The sequence below is a fragment of the Equus asinus genome, chromosome 9, assembly GCF_041296235.1.
Source record: "Equus asinus isolate D_3611 breed Donkey chromosome 9, EquAss-T2T_v2, whole genome shotgun sequence".
Taxonomy (NCBI): domain Eukaryota; kingdom Metazoa; phylum Chordata; class Mammalia; order Perissodactyla; family Equidae; genus Equus; species Equus asinus.
Genome location: NC_091798.1, coordinates 42,399,739 through 42,424,247, shown reverse-complemented (window position 1 = coordinate 42,424,247; position 24,509 = coordinate 42,399,739). Strand labels below are relative to the sequence as shown.

General features: G+C 40.5%; 1 protein-coding gene across 2 annotated transcripts in view; it reads right to left on the bottom strand.

Moving 5' to 3' along the window:
* Window positions 1–1,907: 1,907 nt before the first annotated feature.
* SPOCK1 (SPARC (osteonectin), cwcv and kazal like domains proteoglycan 1) overlaps window positions 1,908–24,509 on the bottom strand; it is a 472,805-nt gene continuing 450,203 nt past the window's right edge. For both annotated transcript variants that reach the window (XM_014828464.3, XM_070517330.1), the window contains 5 exons: window positions 23,751–23,867; window positions 19,565–19,786; window positions 14,359–14,421; window positions 5,858–5,995; window positions 1,908–5,347 (listed from right to left, as the gene is read on the bottom strand). In XM_014828464.3, the coding sequence (XP_014683950.3) occupies window positions 5,157–5,347; window positions 5,858–5,995; window positions 14,359–14,421; window positions 19,565–19,786; window positions 23,751–23,867 (731 nt within the window). In that variant the 3' untranslated portion in view covers window positions 1,908–5,156. The remainder of the gene's footprint in view (window positions 5,348–5,857; window positions 5,996–14,358; window positions 14,422–19,564; window positions 19,787–23,750; window positions 23,868–24,509) is intronic.

The window sequence follows — 24,509 nt, the reverse complement described above, 5'->3', positions numbered from 1 at the left end:
GCCATTCAGGTGTCTTCTATGAATCACTTGTTTTTATCTTTTCCCCGTTAGTCTGTTGGGCTGTATTTTCCTTATCAATTTTTAGGAGTTTAAAAAAGATTTATATCTTGATCCCCCATCTGTTTTATGTCACCAATATCTTCTTTAGTTTCTTGGTTATCTTTCAAGTTTGTTTATGATGTGTTGTTAATTTTGATGGAGCGAAGTTTACCAATCTTCTCCTTTATGGCTCATGCTTGTTAGGACTTGTTGACGAAAAGCCTTGCTGACTCCTCTTGTCATAGGCATATTCCTCTGTGTTTCAGTCATCTATCGTTTTGATTTTTTAAGGTTTGACATTGAAGTGTCAGTGGGAATTATCTAATTGGCAGGTAATCGTTTCAGAATGGAGTGGAAGTCAAAACCTATACTCGAGAGAGAGAGTGGGGGCTTCCCAGAGTGGAGGGGATGGTTGAAACCATCTAGACGGAGAATAATATCCAGAGAAAGCATGTGAATCCAAAGAGAAGTGGGCCAGGCACACAGATCTGAGGACCATCAATATTAACAGAACTGGCTGAACAAAAGGATACACAGGAGACCTAAAAGGAATGGGCTGAGAGGTAAGAGAAAACCCAGAGAATGACAGATAAAGGAAGCAAGAAAGGCAAGCTTTAACAAGGCTGCAGCAGTCACTGGTGTCAATTAAGATTTCCATCAACCTATATTCTAACAGTTATTTATTTGTCTGTTGTTTCCAAGGAGATAACAACTTAACAGAGCAGGGACCAGGTTTTACTCACGTTTGTGTTCCCAGAACTGAATGTGGTGGCTGCATTCATTCATCCAACATATATTAATCTAGAAATCTACAAATCTACTCATATATCTACAAAGGTTGTTGAGTGAACAACTTTTGAAATCTTCCTCTTTCCTTGAATCAATTTGTCAAAGCAAATCTTACAACTGACAGAATTGTGAGAGGGTACTGCGACCGTTTTGCTCACACCAGATAACCAAAGCTGGAGAACTGGCTTCCAGCTCTCCTTCCTTTGGTCCTGGCCTCTAATGGATCAAGGCGGCATCTGTGAAGGCATGAGCTGAGAAGAAATGTGATGCCTGACCTGTACAACTGTGCCAGTGTGAGAGGAATTTGAAGGGTGTCCGCAAATGCCAACCTCTCTTTAATGTACCCTCTAACTACCCCAGAGGCTTCATATTGACCATGTTCTCCTGACATTAGTTATTTCATGGATTTATGAAGCACCTTTCCTTGAACTGTCAATCTGTAAATTGTCTGTAAAATCCAGTCCATGGGGTAAAGGAATGGAATTATTCATAAGATAGTTTCTACCTCAGCTCATGGTGAAATTACTCACTCAGGGTATAATTAAGTCATAGACACACTGGCCTGACTGTGGATAAAGGTGGAAAGGAAATCATTCCTGTTCCAATGTGGATGCTTTCTGATGTTTGACAAGCATCTGAGTGTTGATCCATGAGCTGAGGAGAACTCAGAGTTCCTGTAGAAAGAGAGAGATTTTTTTTTCAGGAGAATTGGAGAATAACTGACTGGGGAGGGAAGGAATAGGCAGAGTTGAAAAAGCGTAAGGTCATAAACAAGATGTCAACAGCGAAATCTGATAGATAGATAGTTGAGGACTAAATAACAAAGTTGAAGCCTGAGAGAGGTGAAAGCAGCAGAAAGAGGGTTCAGGTGATACGGTTCTAGAGTGAACAGGTACAGGGCACGCATGGGCTTGAGAGGAGCCAGGACAGGCCCAGCTCACAGCAGGTCGACCTCCCTGCCACATACGGAGGACTTGAAGGCCCTTCATCTGCCCACGCTGTTCTCCAGAGATCGCCTGTGGATGTGGGCTGGTGAGTTTACATCCAAGGTAACAAAAGACAAACACTCAGATGTTGCAGACAAATTAAAATTTATTGAGACAGACAGAAATGTACCTACTCAGGACTACAGTTAAGCATTTACTATTAACCAAAGAAAGAGTCGTGTTCACATTCCAGATAAGTCTACGTGGAAAAGCATTCAGAATTTACTAGGTTTTTCTACTTCACTATTTCATCTACAATAGAGACAACAAACTGACACTCAGGATTTGGTGGCTCTCATTACAATGCTACACACAGAACAGGGACAAACATCAGTGACTTTGAGAAAAGGTATAAAAAGACCAAAACCACCCACTGTAGAAAGGACTCTTGGATGTTTGTTACTGTACAGTGTGGTCAAGGTAAAAAGCAAATGTGAATGCATCCTGGGAAGGGCAGAGGGGCAGACCTGGACAGACACATCATTACTCACTGCTGGGCGTGGAGAAATGGGCATAAGGAAGGGGAAACTGATACGAAACCTCAAATTCAATGTTAAGGTATTCCCATGCCTGGGATGTTTGTGGAAACAAAATACATTAATATGGCAGACAACTAACCATGGTGGAAGAAAATTCTGGGATTTAAATTGGATGCCAAGGAAATGGTAATAAAAGAACCATTTAAGGAATAAGAATAAAACAATTACCTAAGGAGTTTCCCAAACTGAGTAGTGAGGATTCAACTCAGTGCCTGTCTCAAAGAAGGGATGGTACATCACAGTACTATTTTTTTCAATCAAGATTTTTATGTATACTCAGTCACTAGCTGAAGGACTCCTGCCAAAAAAGAGGAAAACAAAAATTCTACTTCTGAAGATAACTAAAAAATCTACTCTTTACTACTTGTGAAAAGTACTAAAGCCCCTTAAAGAAATCTACTGCTGTCACGCCAAACTGAGGCATGAAAAGTGGCATTAACGTTGCTCCATTGATTTTGGGTTCCAGTCTGGGGATGGCTTTTTATTTAATATTTTCATGAATTAAAATATCTTGGAATCTCTCTGAAAACGAGCATCTCATTACCTTACTGGGAATTGACTACTGAGCCCTCTTCTCCATCATTAAGTTAATGCTGAGGATCTTTAAGTGTCATCTTAATTTGACACTTGTCATAAGATAATTAGGCAAATTAAAATCAGTGGTTCACTCTGTTCCTAGAAGTTTCTCTAAGTGAAATCAATTTGTCGATTTTAATTTGTTCTCTTGTGCATGATAGTAACAATGGTTTTCTTTGATGGTCTAAACTGAGATTTTTTTAACGTCTTGATTCTTTTATACACTCTATTGTCATTTAGCTGCAATTAAGCACCTGTTTTCTAAATTATGATCTCAGAGTTTTGTTCAAGTGAGAAAAAATAAATATCGAAACAGAGATGATGGACTTGAGATCCCAATACAGAGCTTGCCCACGGTCTCTTTACACCTAGGGTCCTGGTTGTACTTGTGTCTGTCGGGCCAAATGAGTTCACTATATCAAGTATGTTCATTTCCCATCTGACACTAACTCTAGGTAGGGATAATGACACTTTATCTGGCCAATGCAAGGGAGAATGCTAGTTTTGAAGTGGGCTGGTAAAATACAAACAAATAGTCAGTTTAGGGTGGGGGAGTGGTCAGCTGCCACTGTGATCATGGTTTGGCTGAATATATTTTTTGCCTGAGTTTGTCTGATCTTCTTATAGACTGGGTGGAACTCACAGGGAAGGGACGAAAAACAAATGTGGGTCAGAGAGCCTTGCTGGCTGGCTGATTAGGGCATCCAGGTAGGTGGAAACCAGGTGGGGCAGGCGCTTAAGGGCTGGTACACTGGACTACTCTTTGGTACTTGTATCTGGACCAGCTTGATAGGGGAGACATCCTAAAAGCTACGAAATTTGGAGATAGACTCTAATAATGACTTGACTTAGGGACAATAAATACAATGGTCAAGGGCTTTCATCAGTATCTTGACACTTGTTCGGGTGACGGGGTGGTGGCAGAACTAGCTCCTAAAAATCCAACCCAGCTTCCATGTGCTACTAGAAAGTTCTTTCTAGGTCTCCATCTAGGATTTTTTACAAACGATGAACGATATAAAATCCATACAGCTTTTATACTGTCCTCATGATGTGTGGATAGAAAGGGAGCAAAAGCAAAACAGTGAGTCTAGAAGCCTGAATTTTCTTCTGCTAAGGAACACCATGGTACTGTCTTCTCAGAGAGCAGGGGTGTGCATACATGCCTTAGAAAAAGCCCTTGAGTAGGTAGGGAAGGGGGGAACCTGCGGCAGACAGAAGTGCTGCAGTCCGAGGGGGCTTTGAGCTGAAATGAAAGAGATGGCTTGTGAAGCTGCCCACATGGGAGTCGCATGGCTTCTGCGGGAAAAGCGATTTAGGCAGAGAGAGGCTTATCCAAATCAAAGAGGCTTCCAGTAACTCTACTGATGCATAGAGAAGAAGCCTCCTCAGCCTGCAGGCGACAAGTGCCAACTGTTAGTGCAAGAAAGGACTTCGATACAAATTCCCTACTCCAGAAATTGTGAGCCAGGTCTGGACAAGCTGAAAAATTTGTAATTGTTTTCCAAATGACTTTTTAATAGGTACCTGCTTTTTCTGAGAGGTGTGTGTACTTCTGTGCGTGTGAGGCATGCACATACAGTCTCTTCTGTACAGACATACATATTTATGCAAGTACAGAGAGAAGCATCCAGACACCATTTTTTTAAATAAAGAAAATCAATTCCCCAAAGGGGTGCTTGACTGAATTAAGGCTGTTGTTTGTAGGAAGCCAGATACAGTGACGTGAAAAACTAATTTTCAATAATAAACACCAGGGGTGGTGGGGCCAGGGGGAAAGGTACAGTGTGGTGTGTTTTCCACAACATCTACAGGACACAAGAAAAGCACTTAGACACTGTAAGGCTGGGAACCATGCTGTAATCACCACCTTGTGGGTGATCAAAAAGGGCCATGGACGTTTAGAGGGCGGGGGCTCCCTGCACTGTCAGAATCCCACATAAATCACATGCTCATTGCAGAAATCTCAGGGGAGGGAAGGGGGCTCTGATGCAGCCAGCCATTCCCATAGAAAAAACAAAACAAAACATAACACTCTTCTTCCCACACAACTGTATGCAAAATCAGAATGCTCTGGGAACAAAGAGTTGTCTTCCAAACCTTAGGTTAGGTATAGAGAGCAACAATGGAGAAGAGACCTTGGTGCCGTGGAGTCTTAGATACAAATGCAGGAACAGGAAGTGACTTGCAATTTTGTGCAAACTTCGTGTCCTCTTCCTCATGGGGACTACCATATGTACCCGACTTCATCCTCTTTGTCATCATCCTCGTCCTCATCATCCTCCGTCACTGCCCGGGTGTGCACCCTCAGCTTCCCCAATTTGTCCTTTGGTCCCAGCTCCCTTTCATCCTCTAGGTCGTCCAACAGGACCACGGAGCCGCCGCTGCCAAAATCCCCTGAGGTTTCCTGCTCCTCTTCTGAAACAGTAAGGGAAAAAAGATTTAAGGTTAGTTTCTGCTTACTCGTGATCCATGTTGGTCATTCCCTCGCGTGTGACTTAACTGTAGGGCAAAACCATGCACTTTACTTTCTGAAGGTGGGAGCATCCCTCTTCAAGTAGAGTTAGTCTACACGGCATGGACCACAAGCTTTGTTCTGAGATCAGCCCCAGAATTTTTGAGATGCTTCTACCTTCTTGGGAGGTTTATAATCCTAAGTGAACAGCGAAGGCAGCCTAAGTCGCTCTTTGCCTGCAGCAGTTCCTGATTGTCAAAAACTGTCATCCAGCCCACTGGTCGTGGTGAGTTCCTGCCACTCGAAAAGCTATGCCTAGTCTCATGTGATTTCAGGTACTCTGTCTCCACTGTAAACTCACTCACTGTAGACCACAGCCACCTCTTAAAATTCTTCTGCTCAGATCCTAACATAGCGAGGACCTCCAGGTTACCAGAGGTCACTGCGGGGCCAGTGCAGAAACCCTTACTCACCACAGCTCACAGTTCCCTGTTTCCTGGAGCCGGCTAGCTCGTTCCCGTATTTATCCACACACCAGCACTGCCCCGTGCTACCGTGGCACTGCGTGGCTTTGTAGTAGCCCTCCTCATTACACCGCGGTATGAATGCTCCTGGGGGAATCAGAAAAGTGCAGAGATACTCAGGGTTAATGCCCTCCAAGGCAGAGAAGCGGGTTCACGCACCAGACAGGGCACTTGCCGCAGGACCACAGGGGAGGGGGGTGGCTGATTATTACTTAGTCAAGATTACAGGACCCTGGGACTCGCTCAAGGTTAGACAGGTTCCTTCTATTCCTTCTTTGATAAGTTATTTTTCCCTTTAAATCATAAATGGGGAACAACTTTTTATTTTCCAGTTTTATTGAGTGTAATTGACATAGAGTGCTGCATAAGTTGCAGGTATACAGCATAATGATTTGACTTAAATATATTGTGAAATTAGATTTACTTAACATCCATCATTTCATATAGATGCAAAAAAAAGGTTTCTTTCCTTGTGATGAGAACTCCTAGGATTTACTCTCTTAGCAACTTAGATATATACCATACAGCAGTTTTAACTGTAGTCGTCATGTTGTACATTACATCCCTAGTACTTATTTATCTTATAACTGGAAGATCACCTTACTCCAATCCTCTCTCCCCCACCTACGGTAACCACAAATCTGATCTTTCTCTATGATCTTGTTTTTCTGTTTTTTAGATTCCACATGTAAGTGAGATCATACAGTATTCTGTCTTGCACTGTCTGACTTATTTCACTTAGCATAACACCCTCAAGGGCCATCCATGTTGTTGCAATTGGCAGGATTTCCTTTTTATGGCTGAATAATTTCTATTATATACATATGGGATACATGGATGTATGTATCAACTTCTTTATCCATTCCTCTGTTGATGTCCGCTTAGGTTGTTTCCATGTCTTGGCTATTGTAAATAATGCTGCTTTGAACATGGGGTGCAGAAATCTCTTTGGCATAGTGTTTTCATTTCCTTTCGATATATTCCCAGAGGTAGGACTACTAGAGCATATGGTAGTTTGATTTGTAATTTTTTTAAGGACTCTCCATACTGTTTTCCATAGTGGCTATACCAGTTTACAATCCCACCAACAATGCACAAGGGTTCCCTTTTCTCCACATCATCACTGGCATTTGTTATCTCTTGTCTATTTGATGATAGCCATTCTAATAGGCATGAGGTGATCTCATTGTGGTTTTGATTTGCACTTTCCTAATGATTAGTGATGTTGAGCACCTTTTCATGTACCTGTTGGCCATATGTATGTATTTTTTCAAAAAATGTCTGTTCAGGTCCTTTGCCCATTTTTATTTATTCATTCATTTTGAGGAAGATTAGCCCTGAGCTAACATCTGCCATCAATCCCCCTCTTTTTGCTGAGGAAGACTGGCCCTGAGCTAACATCCATGCCTATTCCTCTACTTTACATGTGGGACACCTGCCACAGCATGGCTTGACAAGCGGTGTGTATGTCCACATCTGGGATTTGAACCGGCAAACCCCGGGCCGCTGAAGCAGAACGTGCGAACTTAACCACTGTGCCACCAGGCCAGACCTTTGCCCAATTTTAAATTGGATTATTTGGGGTTTTTGCTATTGAGTTGTATGAGTTCCTTATATACTTTGGATTTATTATATTATTACATGCCATCAAGTTGGCTTCAACTCATGGTGACCCTATGAATAATGATGTCCACAATGTTCTATCCTCAACAGCCTTACCCGGCTCCTGTAGACTCATGCCTAGGGCTTCTTTTATGGAGTCCATCCATCTCATATTTGGTCTTCATCTTCTGCTGCTGCCTTCTACTTTTCTCTGTGTTATTGTCTTTTCCAAAGAATCCTGCCTTTTCATGATTTACCCAAAGTAAGACAGCCTTAGCTTTCTCATTTTTACCTGCAGTGATAGTTCAGCTTAATTTGCTCTAGAATATTTGGATATTAACCCCTTATCAGATATATGGTTTCCAAATATTCTTTCCCATTCCATAGGTTTTTTGACTTTGTTGATTGTTTCTTTTGCTTTGCTTTTAAGTTTGATATAGTCTCACTTATTTTTGATTTGTTGCTTGTGCGTTAGGTGTCATATCCAAAAAATCATTGCCAAGGCTTATGTCAAGAAGCCTGTTTCCTATGTTTTCGTCTAGGAATTTTATGGTTTCTAGTCTTACATTTAAGTCTTCAATCCACTTTGAGTTAATTTTTGTGAGCAGTGTGAGATAGGGGTCTAGTTTTATTCTTTTACATGTGAATATCCAGTTTTCACAGTACCATTTTTTCTCCATGGAGTCTTCTTGGCTCCCTTGTCAAACAATAGTTGACCATATATGCATAGGTTTATTTCTGGGCTCTTGATTCTGTTCCATTGGTCTCTATGTCTTTTTTTATGCCATGACGATACTATTTCGATTATAGCTTTATAATATAGCTTGAAATCAGGAAGTGTGATGCCTCCTGCTTTGTTCTTCTTTCTCAGGATTTCTCTGGCTATTCAGAGTCTTTTCTGGTTCCATATGAATTTTAGGATTGTTTTTTCTACTTCTGTAAAGCATGCCATTGGAATCTTGATAGGGATTGCATTGAATCTATAGATGGCTTTGGGTAGTATGGACATTTTAACAATATTAAGTCTTCCAGTCCATGAACACAGAATACTTTTCCATCTATTTGTGTCTTCTTTGATTCCTTTCATTAATTCTGGTAATTTTCTGTGTGGAGATCTTTCACCTTCTTGGTTAAATTTATTCCTAGGTATTTTATTGTTTTTAATGTTATCGTAAATGAGATTGTTTTCTTTCTTTTTCAGATAATTTATTGTTAGTGTATAGAAATGCTACTGATTTTTGTTTGTTAATTTTGTATCCTGCAACATCACTGAATTCATTTATTATATCTAACAATTTTGGGATGGAGTTTCTAGAATTTTTTACATATAAAATGATGTCATCTGCAAGCAGAGACAATTTACTTCTTCCTTTCCAATTCTGATGCTTTTTATTTCTTTTTCTTGCCTGATTGCTTTGGCCAGGACTTCTAGTACTATGTTGAATAGAAGTGGTGAAAGTGGGCATCCTTGTCTTGTTCCAGATCTTAGAGGAAAAGCTTTCAGCCTTTCACCATTGAGTATGATGTTAGCTGTGGGCTTGTCATTTATGGACTTTATTATGTTGAGGTACATTCCTTCTATAAATAATTTGTTGAAAGTTTTTATCATGAATGGATGTTGAATTTTGTCATATGGTTTTTCTGTGTCCATTGAGATGATCATATGATTTTTATCCTTCATTTTTTAATGTAATGTATCACATTGGTTGATTGGCATATGTTGAACCATACTTACATCCCAGGGATAAATCACACTTGATCATGGTGAGTGATTCTTTTAATGTGCTGCTGAATTCATTTTTCTAGTATTTTATTGAGAGTTTTTGCATCTATATTCATCAAGGATATTGGCTTGTAGTTTAGTTTTCTTGTAGTGCCTTTCTGGCTTTGGTAGCAGGTTAATGCTGGTCTCATAAAATGAGTTTGGGAGTGTTCCTGCTCCTTGATTTTTTGAAGAGTTTGAGAAGGATTAGTATTACATTTTCTTTAAATGTTTTGCAAAATTCACCAGTGAAGACATTTGGTATCTGGGCCTGGGCTTTTTTTCACGGAGAGATTTTTGATTACTGATTTAATCTCCTTATTAATAATTGGTCCATTCAGTTTTACTATTTCTTCTGATTCAATAACATTTTTAACACTTGAAAAAATCATATGATTTTTAATCCGTTATATGTATTTTTTCTATCCTTTTTATACTTTTAATGAAGTGAATTATTGGTGACACAATTAAAAATGTATCTTTGCTTTCCTGGAATAAATACTACTTGGTCATGATACATTACTAGAATATTACTGATTCAATTTGCTAATCCTTTTGCATCTGTGTTACTAAGGGATAGAGCAATATGCTTTTGTTTCTTCAATTTCTGTATCAAAGCAACTAATTCATAAAATGATTCCAGTACTTTTCTATATTCTATACATTTTATATAATATGAGAATGATCTCTTCCATGAAGGATTCACCATAAAAATATTTTGGGCATGGTGCCTATTTTGGAGGATGAAAGTAGTATTTTGAATTTGATTTAAATTAATTTCATGGTTTTTTATCTAGTTGGGTCTTCTAGTTCTTTGTGGGCCAAATGTGGTAACTCATATTAGCCATTTCAACTATGTTTTCACAATTGTATCAATTTGTTTATAGCAGTAGTTCTCAAAGTGTGCAGGACCAGCAGCTGCAGCATCACCTGGAAACATCTTAGAAAAGCAAATTCTTGGGCCTGACCCCAGACCTATTGCATCAGAAACTTTGAGAGTGAAGCCCAGCAGACTGTGCTCTAAAAAACCCTCCAAGTAATTCTGATACACACAAAAGTTTGACAAACACAAGTTTACTATATTCTAATCTGAGGTTACATCCCACTCTTTAATTCATGACAGTACTTGAGCCTTTCATATTTCCAAAAGTTTGTCTATTTCATGTTTTATGGTTTAGTCTTAATCATTTCAGATTATGGTGTTCTTATAGCTTTTTGATTTGAAAATTTAATTTTCATAAATGCATTTGAAGCTGTGAATGTTCTTTTAAGTTTCACTTTTGTTGCTCCCGTCTAACTCTGGTACACAGTGATTTCATTTCCATTAAGTCCTAAATGTTTTGTAGTTTTTGCTTTACTTCATCTTTGACTAATTATTGATAAAGTTGCCAAAATGTACAGGGATTGATAATCTCATTTTTGACTTCTACTTTCATTCTGTTGTAGTGAGTGAGAGACTTGAGTTTTCTTTTGTGGCATAATCCATGGCAAAATATTTCATTTGTGTTTTTGAAAAGTTTATATTCTAATATATTCTATGCTTATTTAAAGGAATACATGTATATGAATGCTAATAAATCATGTTATTCAATTCTATATATTTTTTGTCTACTTGAACTGTAAGTTTCATGAAGAGGTATATTAAAGTCTCTGATAATGATTGCAGCTGTGACAATTCCTCCTTGTAATTCTATTATGTTTTAAAGTTATGGGTATACCAATTGATGACATAATATGGTAAAGGGAACATTTCAGAAAGACGATATTCTAGCTTTGTTTTTAGAATTCAAAACAAAGTACTTGCTTTTGTCAGATTTTACTATCTTTTAATTTCAACTTTCTGTAGAATTGTTTTATGTGCAACTCTAAAAATACCAGTTGATAGTCTCTGCCTCATGATAAATGAGTTTGGCCCATTCACATTTATTGTGATTACAGATATGCTTGCTCTTATTCCTACCACTATATTTTGTGCTTCCTATTTTTCATTTCACCCCTTTCATTGAAATGATCAAGTTTTCTTTATTCCATATTTTTCTTCTATAGATTTAAAAACCATACATGCTGGGGCTGGCCCCGTGGCCGAGTGGTTAAGTTCGCGCGCTCCGCTGCAGGCGGCCCAGTGTTTCGTTAGTTCGAATCCTGGGCGCGGACATGGCACTGCTCATCAAACCACGCTGAGGCAGCGTCCCACATGCCACAACTAGAAGAACCCACAACGAAGAATACACAACTACGTACCGGGGGGCTTTGGGGAGAAAAAGGAAAAAAAAAAAAAAAACCATACATGCTAATATTCTTATTTTTACCCTTAAATTTTCCACAGAGAAGCATGTTTTTTCCTAATAAGATCTAAAGTTAATGTATGTTTTCTTTTCTCCCTGAATAAACCAGAAACTTAACACGTTTCTACCACCTTTTTCCCACTGCCCCCAACAGTCTGAAATTTTAATTTTAGCTTGCTGTCAAAACATCTTTCTAGGTCATATTTAGATTTAGCAGCATATCTTGTTTGTCTTCTGTAGAGTAAATTCTTTAGTGATACATTAGTGAGTCTGGTTAGTAAACTCACTGAATCTATGATCACACTTGAATGATCATTGGGAAAAGTTTCACATTCTACATTCAAAGTTATTTCCTCTTGGCACTTTGAAGATATCTATTCAGACCTAGATTTAAGCCCAGATTCAGCGGATTCTAGGAACTACTCTTAAACACTCTTCTCACCAGGCTATTCCAGGATGACCAGGCTCTCAGAGATCAAATCAGCTCATAGCTAGGAAGGAAGAGAAAAAGTAAATGCTCTCAAGAACCCAAAGGCAGAGAAGTTTGTGGACAAGTAGAGAGCTGGGGAAATGCTCCTCTTCCTCCTTCAGCTGCAGCTGGAAAACAATAGCACTTAATAAACCAAAAAAGAAAAAAAATGCATATTAGGCTGAGCCCCAGGTTGGTAAGAAGCAAGTGCTGCTCTAAAATAAGATTACCACTTTTTCTAAGTAGGCAGTTATTATAACTGATTATAACTTGTTGCTTGTTTTATTTATTTATTTATTTATTTATTTATTTTGATCTGAATGCCCCTGAATATACATTTATTATATTAGGAGCTTTCCCCACAAGAAAAATGATTTTTAAGCAGATAAATGGCATTTTTATGAGTCAGCTAGAGTAATCTCTATATGTGGGGAGTTGAGATAAAGTAAGCTTTAAAACTAGGTGGCAGGGCTGGCCCCGTGGCCGAGTGGTTAAGTTCATGCGCTCCACTGCAGGCAGCCCAGTGTTTCGTTGGTTCGAATCCTGGGTGCAGACATGGCACTGCTCATCAAACCATGCTGAAGCAGTGTCCCACATGCCACAACTAGAAGGACCCACAATGAAGAATATACAACTATGTACCGGGGGGCTTGGGGAGAAAAAGGAAAAAATAAAATCTTTAATAAAAAAAAAAACTAGGTAGAATTCATGGTAGGACAAAGGTAGGCATTTCATTCATGTGAGCTGGGGAAAATGGAAAAGGAACATTCTATCTCACACCACAGTAGAAGTATATCAGCAGTAAGAAGATATCCATACCCATTGAAAATAAATGTTTTAAAATAGCATTATATTAGTTCTATAACTACCTGTGGATCTTAGGCACATCACTCAAATCCAAAATAACCTCCCATGTGGAGGAATCAGATCACTAAACATAAGTCCTTGCCCTGGAGAAAAACCTATGGAAAACCTAGGGAGGAGGAATCCAGCCACTCTGCCTTCATATCAGGAAGATTTCTTACATGGGAGAAGAACCGAGGCCCAGACAGGTCAAAATCACAACTTTGGAGTTCTTTCTGAGTTGAACAGGGTGTATCTGCAGTGGAAAGTCTGAGGCAAGCCACTAAGATAAGACATTTTCAACAGTAGAAAAAAGGAGTATTCACTATGAGGTGACCCAAAAACCAGAAGAGAACTTGCCAGAGTTCACAGACCACCTACATTTGACAATCTGCATAAAACTTGCCCATTTTATTCAAGTAAAGAGATAAACTTCTGAAATGGCAGGCTGCTTAGGGAATGCACCTGCTTCTGACTACGTAACAAGAATAATTCTAAATTATTGTGTTGCAGCTGTCAGCTTTTTTTGTGCGTGCTAAGCAAGATTCACCCTGAGCTAACATCTGTGCCAATCTTCCTCTATTTTTTAGTATGTGGGCCACCAGCACAGCATGGCTACTAACAGAGCGGTGTAGGTCCACACACAGGAACCAAACCCAGGTTGCCAAAGTGGAGCGCACCGAACTTAACCACTGGGCCACTGGGGCTGGCCCATCAGCTCTCTTTTTAAAAAGCAAGGAAAGCAATGCAGACTCCTTTCTTCATCAAACAAATAAGGTTTACCAGCGTCTCAGGGACAGGCTTATCTGAATGCCACAACAACCCCTGAGTGCTGGAGAAACGAGGGCAAGGAGCTAAAAGGGAAGTGGAAACACACACACACAACCCACGTGCTTCCGCCTTAAGAGGAGAAACATGCAGTGTCTAAACAGGTTCACGCCTCCTTCTAGGGATTACACACATGAGACAGAGAAATACACTTAAGCACACTCAAGTCCTTGAATCCTATCTGATAAATTTATAAGGGAGTACAGCTCATCTTTCTCTTTGAATGGACAACATGATCTGGGGAATACAGGAAATTCTATAATTTATAGACCTTGTAATTTTAGAGTTGGAAGGAACACTTGAGAGCTCCATTCAATGGCTGTAGTGGAAAGAAGAAAAAGCCAAGGTTCATTGGAGCCAAGGTCAGGGAGGAGTCAACCATAGAGATGGTGCTGGATTCTAGGCCTGGGCTGACTTTTGACCTCTCCTCTTGCTGATGGAGCATGCAGCAGCTCTCAACCAGCTAAACGATCTTCAGATTATGTCCAGCTGACTGTGGCATATTACCAGCTGCCTGGAAGAGCCCTGTCTGGGGTAAAACAAGGCATTTATTTCACAAAACACTGAGCCCTAATTGAATAACCATTGCTGTGCTTAATATTACAAGAGACATGGATGGTTTAATTAGTTGTTTAAACGAGTGGCAAGAAATTGTACTTACCCAACAGGCTTTTCCCCTTGCTGAGCTTCTGAATCCTGTTCATTTCATTCTGGCAAGGGAGACCTAAAAAATAATTTATGAAAGGCAGTTTCCAGATGGTGCGGGATATAATCTCTAATGATTGGCTTCATTCTTGACGTGAAATGTAGACAATGACACACCTGGGAGTGGAATTACTCCATATGCTGTTACTATGCAGCAAAACAAATTCAGGCCATTAGTGTTACTAATTTTAAAAAAGAAATTGTACCATGACGTCCTTAAAATGGTATGTGGGGGCTACTTGCATTATATAGGAATTTTTCTTCCCACCACCAACTCAAGCAAATACCAGATGTCTAATAGGTGATTTGCAAATAGACTTTTTCCTTTATATAAGTAAATACTCAGCTAAGATTTCTATGAGCTGAGAATGGGGACCAAAGCTTACTAGTGTATAAGTGTTCTGAATCCACAGACCAACTAACCAGAGGGAAGGTGACAAATACTTAATCTACTCCAGGTCTTGCTGCGGACAGAAAGAGGATTTAGAACGGCTACTTCAGACCTCATGGCTCACTACCCAGGAAAGAAAAACCCGGGCCCCAAGGAACAACTATGAAGATATACAGGAGATCTAGAGAGCGAGACCTTAACTCTTGGCTCTGCCACCTCATAGCTGAGTACTTTGGGCAAGTCTCTTATCTCTCCCAGACTCTGAGTCTTCAATTATAAAACACATGGTATCATGGACAAGCACAAAACTGTCAGCTCTCAAGCGAAGGACTGATACCGTGGAGCCACATGGTGAAGTAGGGCATATCAAAGCGTGCGGTACTCATTTACCTCCAGAGAGAAGAACTTACTTCCATTCCAAGCAAAAAGGTGACCTCCCTAGTTCTTGAGTCTTACCATGATTGCCCTGCAGATCCCGTGGCTCTGGGAGGCTCTGCTATTTGCTCCTGGTCTTCTAGGCATGGAGAGAGGGCTCTGATTCTCAGAGCACTTATACTATCTCTGTACATGCAAGTGTGGGGCCTGTAGAAAGTAGCTGAGCACCTATTTACAGTGATTATTCTGTGGATTTCACAATGCCACCTGGTCTTGCCGCTTGTTCCTTGAGAGAAACTGGCTGTAAAGTACACTTTGTTGACTTCTGGATCTAAGATGATTTCAGAGTACAAGAGAAAGACACCAACTGAAGACAGGAAATAAATTCCATCGTTGACGATTAAAGGTAGCATTTACTATGACAAATAATAAACATTTATTGAATTCTTAGAATGTACCAGACGATATTCTAGAACTTTACATCTTAATAACACCGTATAAAGTAAGTACCAATATTATTCCTATTTTGAAAATGGAAATGTTCATCTTTGTAACTCTGCAGAAATGTAGAGAAGAAACTGCAGGCATTTAGAAAACTGTTCCTGAAGAGCAGGAAAGTCACAATCATTCCTATCAACACTGTGTCAGACAGTTTACTATGAAACAAGTTTCGAATTATAAGACCCCTCCCTCAAATTCTCCTACAGTAATTTTAAGAACTCTATTTATTGAAAGATAAGGAAAAATGATCAGACTGAGACCTACTAATAGCAAGCAAAACAGAGGAAAGAACAAGACAAAACTCCAGATGAAGAATGAAAGAAACGAAGGCAGTATCTGAAGCGACAACACTGAGAGGAAACGTCCTTGTTACTGATGCTCCTGAGAAGAGACCACGCAAACCCAACAGAACATAACGTATCTCAAGAAAAAGGGATACAGACTGAGCAAAACCAAGGCATGTCCTAGGACATTCGTGTTCCTACAAGGTAAAGAATCCTTCTGGCTTCCAGACAAAATGATTACATCACCAATAAAATGGGGAAAAAAATGAGAATAGGTTCACATTATTCTGTAGTTTTACCCAGTGCTGAGAATAATGTTTTAAAATGATAAAGCGAAAATAACCTGTGACTCCAGGAAGTTTATACTTAGCATTTTGGGTTTTGGATAAAGAAGATAGAAATATTTGCAAATATTCAAGGACTGATCCAAAGAATAGAATTCCCATGAGAACTTTTGAAAAGACGTCTAAAACTCAAACTGAGCAATAAAACTAAAGAATAATATCAAAACCAGTCAGCAAGTAAACCATCTCAAAAGTTTAAAGGTGCTCTCTCAAAATTTCTTGGCCAAAAAGATACTCAGAACCCTAATTGTAGAATATCCACAAATTAACTATAATAAAAATACCAGATGGTGATACCTATGGTCTACAGCCAAAGGAGTGGCTTGGAAAAATTTTAGCCTCAAGTGCACATCTTAATCAGCAGGAAATAATAACGAAACGTGGAAGTGAAATAGAAATCCCAGAACTGGTTCCAGGTCAGGGAGGGAGCTGGTGGGAATTTATTAAATGAGGAAACACGCAAAATGAGAAACAAACAAAAAACAGAACTACAACAAATTTCTTTGCTCACCTTCTCCTGGATGCCATGCCGTGCCATAGGTGGGGCTCCTGGCTTCCCTCAGTAGTTGCCGAAAGGGCAGCCTATCCAGAGACGCCCCCTATGGCCAGGTGACCAGCTGTGTCTGCTGGGTAAGGCAGTAACCTCCCTCGGGGGGCCCTGGCACTACAGCCCCAGGGGAAGCAGTAAGCAATGGCCCTGAGGCTTTGTTTCACTCAGGTGAAACCTGAACCCTGGCTCAAGTCACATGATTTTCTATGAACTCAGGCCAAATGCTATGTCATTAAGCTTAAAACTGAACCACTCCAAGAATTTCTCTTGAAGTAAAAAACATGGCTATTATTTAACATCGATTTGGAGGTGCTACCTGATGTGATTAGGAGAGAGAAAGAAATGGGGTATAAAAATGGAAAAGGAAAAAATTATCACTATCTGCAGATGATATGATTGCACACCTGGAAAATCCAAGGAAACCAACCAGAATAACTATTATAAACAAAATGAGAATTTAGTAAGTGGCTGAGAATAAAATTAATATTGAAACAAGCACCAGTGAGGAAATATAATGGGAAAAAAAACCGATTTCGTTTACAGTGGTAACAACAATAAAGACAAGGGAACTATAACATCTGTGAGAACAAAACTTGTAAGTCCACTGGTTAACAGGCAGATCCTGTTCTAGGATAAAAGGATTCAATGTTACAGAGCTGTCAATTCTCTCTGGATTAATCTAATTTGGCCTGATTCTAAAATAACACCAACAAGAAATTTTTTAATTGAATAAACTGATTCTAAAGTTCAAGGAGTTAAAACATATGAGAATAATTCTGATAAAAGATTAATGGCAGGAGAGGGTGGCCTCACTAGATATTAAAACATATGGTAAAACAACTATGATTTAAACAGTTTAGAACTGATTTATGAATAGTTCGATAATAGGATGGAGTACCCAGGAATAGACAGATATACACATCGCATATAGGGATTTCATATATAATAGAGAAAGCTGGGTTAGTCAATAAATTACAGAAGGGCAACGGGATAACCATCTCTAGGGGTGGGGGAGGTGGCTGGAACCCTACCTGACCATACACCAAAGAAATCTAAAGTGATACAAGGTTTAAATAAACAAACAAACTGGAAAGGTACTCAACAAAACAGAGAATTGCTTTACTGTCTCGCAGTGGGAAACACCTTTCTAAGGCTAATGAAAGCTTTATGGCTTCTCAGAAGCCATAAAATAAAAGATGTAGAAATTTGACTATCTTAAAATTTAAATTTTCTTCCTAGCAAAAATGCACTAAGTCAAAGTTGGGAAAAAAATATTTGCAATACATCTGACCGGAGCAGTTCTAATGTCCATACTATAGAGAGAGTTCCTACTGAAAACAAAAAACACAAGAGCCTAATTGGGAAAAAGTATACAAAAAACATAGACATTTCAAGGAAAAAGAAACTCAAGAGTGTCTCAAACATAAAGATGCTCAACTTAAGTCATAATAAGAGAAATGAAGCCTATAAGGAAATATAATTTCTTGTCCCTCAGTTTGGCAATGATCATGAAGATTGGCAACACCTGGAGAACTAGATGTTCTTGGATATTTGTGGTGAGAGTTAAAAATTGGTACAACCTCTTTGGAGGGAACACTGGAAATATTGTTCAAATTTAAAAAGGCACATGCCCTTTTCATCAGTGAGTCTGCTTTTTGTGCTGTATCTTATAATCCTATAAACACACACACACTTACTTTTCACTGAGCAGCCATGTGTAAGGCCAGTATGTTCTGCTGTGTGTGTGTATTAGGCCTCTCTACACACACACACACACACACACACACACACACTCACACGCAATCTAAAGACTTTAATATTAATACCCATCTTCCTTTCCTGTGGGTGGGGTGGATTCTGATAGCCATGCTGTAGTATGCTATCCTGGATACCTGACCCAAGCTGGACCAGATTTTTCTGGGTCTTGGGACTGGAATTCAGACACAAACCAGTGTCTGCTGGTCCCATGAGCTGTGAACCACCACACTTGGGCACAAAGCCTGGGAAGCTGAGACAGAGGGAATAAAGCCAGACCATGAGGCCCCTCAGGGAGCCTCGGAGCTCCTGCCCCTGGATCCCTGAGTCTTCCTGTGCCTAGTCTGAGCCCCTGCAGGCTGACTCTCCTGGGAGACTTTGCATTGCATGAGGTACTCCAGTATTCTTTCTGTATGCTCCTCAAATCCTGTCTCTTTCTTAGGTTAGCTGGAGTTTATTTATAACCAAAATATCCTTGTCTAAGGCACTCAGTATAAATCCACATTTACCCTAGAGAAGCTGACAAGTGGCTTTCTCAAAGGGGCACATGGAGAATTCACGTGACAATGGGAATTACCATACTCTTCTATTTGTACAGTATTTCTCACATTAAGAATCTCACAGTGACCTTGGGAATTATGTAGCAAAGGTTTCTACACTAATTTTACAGACAAAAAAGCTGAGGCACAACATGGTTAAGAGATTTTCCCAAAAGGAGGACTGCAATAACAGACGCCTTGATTACTCTCTTGGGTTTTCTAATATCCCATGCTAAAAGTAAAAACAAATTAGGAGAAAAGAGCCTTTGGACCTGTCATTAGATGGGAGGAAAGCTGCATTCTCTAGCTGTGTCTTTCTGCCTGCTGATCTCTACCTGCCTCCCGATACGTGACATGTGCTCCTTCCCTGTCCAGCACAGCTGCCCTGGCCTCTGGACCCCACCTGCCTCCTTCCTGCCTTACCTCCAGGCTTCTGGAAGCAATAGCACCACTCGTTGTTAGAGAGCTTGCCATCCTTGAAGGAGTCGCAAGAGTTGAAGAGAGGCTTGATACAGGGCTCGTATTTATCCAGGTAGATGGCATTGATCTCTGAGTGGTCAAGCAGGAGGTCATAGTTCATGTCCAACTTGTTGAACATCCAGCCCAGGGAGTCCTTGCAGATGGGCAGGATGCTGGTGTCAAACCCTGCGGAGTAAAGGGCACATCTCAGCTACCACCAAGAAGACAGATCTTCCCTCTACAAGAAAAGGCCCGGACCCACCCCACCACCTCCTCCTCTGAGGCTATTTCCCTTCAGGGGTACGGTCTCAGCAGCACTCTGCTAAAATATATGGTGGTTGTTGGTTTTTAAATGAAACAATTTAAAATGCACTAAAACAGAAGTCAGTGTTTGAGGAAAATATGTTCTAAAGGGAACAAATCCCCAGTGCTAATTTATCTGTGATATAAATACGGGTTTTCATTTACTAGACTTGCTTAAAACAGGATATGCCCGAAAGGAAGATCACGAACATGGTGAGTAAGAGGACTAACTGATATACTGCAAACTATGTTTTTATAGTCAGGGAAAAAAATCTGAAAAACCAAAACAAAAGAAACTACTGTCGAAAGGATGGCAGTGAAATGAAACTGTGGCACAATCCAGAAGCACTGATTACGTCCCAAAGGACTGCAGAATCCAAGCAGTCTGAGCATTAACGGGAAAGCAAGCCGGGTACTCGCCTCCATTCCCACTCTTATTTTCTGCAGCCCCCTCAAGAGATACATGATATGGAATCCAAATTGACTCAGACAATAATTGCTTTCTTATTTCCCTGGGGGAAGAGGGGTAGCTTTCTTAAAGAATTATTTGTTTCCACAATGGAAACTGTATGCACTTGAATAATAATACTTTGCTTAACACTCGGGATATTGAGTTTACAGTAGACAAACCCCAGCGAAGGCATGCCCCAAATCTAAAACTGGCCTTTCTTTCAGAATCAAAAGTAGCAGGCAATTTCGAGTTATTCCATAAGGTAGATTTCTAGGACTGGTTTTATTTTCCCGGAAAAATGATGATAAAAGTTCACCTTTGTGTTACTTAAGGCACTCTTCTATGTTCAATTATCTCACTGAACCCTTGTAACAATCCTGTGAAATGATGCTATATCCTCTCCATTGTCAGAGGAAAAGCTCAAGCCTTAAGTTACTTGTGCAAAGTCATCCAATTGTGGAGCTGGGATTCAAACCCAGAAGCCCAGCCCTGAGCCTGCGTTCTCAATCCCTCCTCTCCCGGGGCTGCCTCCGCCTCACATGATGCACAATCCTCCTGCCCTGAGGACATCCAGTTGGCTGGGGTGCCATAACCGAGTATACGCAGTACAAGGGGAGGTGATCTGATGACTGCAATTTAGGGCCCTGATGAGGTGGACTGCCCACTCCTGGAGTTCCTACCCACATTCTGGTCATTGGGTTTCTATGTCCATCACTAGGAACCCCTGCTTAGTCAGCAGGATACAAGTATAGCAAAGCATGCCCACCCTTTTTAAAGCAGTGTCTTTACAAAAGGGTCTTCACTGTCGAGAAGCCAGTAAAATAAGTACAGCAGCTCCTCCTCTGAGCTCTCACAGAACCTGTGCTTCGCCTCATTGTCAATGCCTGCTAATCAGACTCCAAGCTCCTGGAGGGCAGAGACTGTCCTGTGCCGTTCCACAGCCTCGGCCAGTATGGGCACAAGGTAAGTGCCCAATGAAAAGTATTTCTTGAGAGAGGTTTTCTAGCTACTGCAAAGTTCACCCCTTCAAACATAAAAATCTTTCCATTTTTAAATTTATTTCTTTTGAGATCTTAGAAAACATCCCCTTTTGCAAGAAGAGAGACTATGGGACATAATGTGGCCTCTTCTTTGACTGAAGGTCATGAGTGAACAATCTATGACGATGAGGTCCTCAGGGGTTCCTGAGTAAAGGAAGATGATTTACTCTGACACTAAATGGCCACACACTTTTGTATACGATATTTTATGAAATACGCATCAATTTTATAGGATATTAACATTTTAACACATGGGAAAGAAGAGTTTACTGCAGACTGACCACCAAAAAAGAAGTGCCAAGATGGTGGATCAGCAGTCTAAAGGTCAATCCCACCCCACACCCATTTGGAAGGTTCTAGAAAAGAGGCATCTGCCTCTGATGTGGAGGGGGAGGGCGGAACAGAACTTCCCTTCTACGTGGCCCCAAATATGTGAGACTTCTAAGGTTTCATGTTTCCCTTACAGAACTCTTAGACTGACAAAACGTCTCTCCCTCCTGTGGCTGTGAGGGCTAACCAAGCACCATTCCTTTATGTTCTCTTCACTTCAATTGCTTCAGGACATCAAACCTAAAAGCCTCTTTGGGGACTCACTTTGCCTCTGGCCAAGGGCAGGTCTTTTGCAGGGGCCCCAGCTGCCTGAAGGAGGAGTCTCCCGGGACTCGAGGCTGCAAGGAGCAGCACTTCACACATCAGTCTGCTCTTTGTTGAAAGGCTGTTCAGAAAGCCCTAGGGCCTGGCTGCTCCTGGAGGATTCTGGGGAAAAGTTTCTCTAGATCATCTGTGAATTAATTGTCCACAAACTCCCAAGGAAGCTTCTGGCAGGAACGGAAAGAAATCATCTTCCCCTTTCCCACAGACACAAGCACCAAGAACCACTCTTTGGACACTAAGATTCTTTTGGAAGCAAAAGCTATCTTCCCCTGAAGGTAAAAGGTCCAAACTAGTGAAAGAACTGTTACCTTGATCAATATTCTCTACTAGTATTTCTAGACAGCTATGAACAGCAAAGAATAAGCAAAAATTAAGGACATCATTCTTATTTTTTTGCTGAAGACCAGATGTTGGTTAATCTTTTTTTTTTGGTGAGGAAGATTGTCCCTGAACTAACATCTGTTGCCAATCTTCCTCTTTTTCCTTGAGGAAGATTGTTGCTGAGCTAAGATCTGTGCCCATCTTCTTCTACTTTTTGTGGGTGGGATGCCACCACAGCATGGCTTGATGAACGGTGTGTAGGTCTGCACCTGGGATCCAAACCTGTGAACCCCAGGCAGCTGAGCATGCAAACCCAACCAATAGTTGTTAAGGTGACTTCTTATCTACTTCATTAAATCCAGGAGCATTACATTAAGAAATCCTACCCAAAGAAGTGTGGGATCAGGGATGGGGTGAAATACTCTGCTTTGAACAACAACAATGTGTTTGTTTTTATATTTTGACAAAGCAATATAAAAATGGCTACATAGAAAAGACTGTGGCAAAACTCCCTATATTTGAACAATTGTGTTGTTGAGTAAGCCATTCTGTGCCCATCGGCCACAGTGTGAAGCCCACCCCCAATGGCCTTTGAGTTAAAGGCAGCAAGGGACTCTATCAAAGTCCAAGTGTGCAGACCCACCCTGACTTTCCTCTCCAGCTCATGAAGAGGCTCTGAGGATGGGCTCTGCCAATTCAGTGAGAGGGGAGGGGACACTCGTCTGCGAGTTTCTGGGGAAACTGGCTAATGTTCACAACAATAAATTATCAAAGATGATTGCCACAGTGTTGCTTATAATAGCTAAACATTAGGAAAACTTCAGTGCTCCAAAATAAAGGTCTAATGATGTAAATTGTGATATCTATAAATTTGGATTCTATATAGTTATTGCAAAGCAGAATAATACTCAAAAACATAGAAGGATACTCAGTTTATTGCTAAATGATAAAATAAGGTCATAAAACAGTCTGAAAAGGTGTGTGTATATTATATACACACAGACACATTTTTTTCTATTTGGCAAGGAAAAAATTTGAAGTATATGCCACAACACGCTTATAGTGTTGTTAAAATGGTGGAGTTATAGGTATTTTGTATTTTTATAGATACTTAGTGTATTTTTCAAAACGTTTATACTAAACATATGATAATTTTGCAACCAGACTTTAAAAAATATAAGTTGTCATATTTTCTTGCTTCTAAAGCATTTCCCCCTCCTCTATTTTTTAATATTTCTGAAACTGGGACATATTTTAAGTGAACGTGTACATTTAACACAGTGTTTCTTTGATCACCCCAAAATGCTATCATTAAATCAATGTCTAATAACTGAGGAAATGTGGTACTTGAAATAAATTAGCAAGAGTGAAGTGGTCTTACTGCCTTGAGCTGTGTCGGAGCTGGTGGGTTTGATGACCCTGTTTGCGTCCTCATGAAGGGCTCCAAACCAGTCTTTCAGCCGGGAAGCGAGGTTCCTCAACTCCTTGTCTGTGCAGGCTGGAGACAAGCAAAGGGAAGGAATGATGAGTCCGTGGGCTTTCTCCTCCTGTTAGCTCTCTGCCCTCAACAAAGCCTTGCTCAAAACAAACCTGCCTCATCAACCACGATATAACTGCTTACCTCTACTTTGGAAACACCCCAAAGATGCTGCTATCACAGGTACAAAGTAGACAAAGAGCCTAGACTCCCAGGGCAAGCAGCATTGTTCAGAACTGAATTCGGACTGCCTCCGAACTGTGAAAGCAAGCCGTAATGGTCTCACAGCTGTGCACCAGCCTCTGAAGACCGTCACGGCTTCCTCTTGCTAACCTGATCAAACTTGCTCTTGCAGTTTGCCAGAGAATATCACATTTTCTACTAAACACATGCCAAGAGATTAACACTCAGGAATAGCTAATGCTATTAGGGAGAGGCTGCCCGGGACACCAAAGATCCAGTAATAGCAGACTCTCAATTTGGTTTTAGCCCAAGGTTTGGATTCGTGGCTACGGCTTATTTGCTGGCCTTTGGCTAGACCGACTTGACTTTCCCCCACAGACGGATGCCTTCTCCGTGGAACGGTCCTTGCTGTTTTCTATCCAGCTCATCTTTTAGGGTATGACAGAGTAATTGGGGCCAAGAAATACTCCTTCCAAGAAC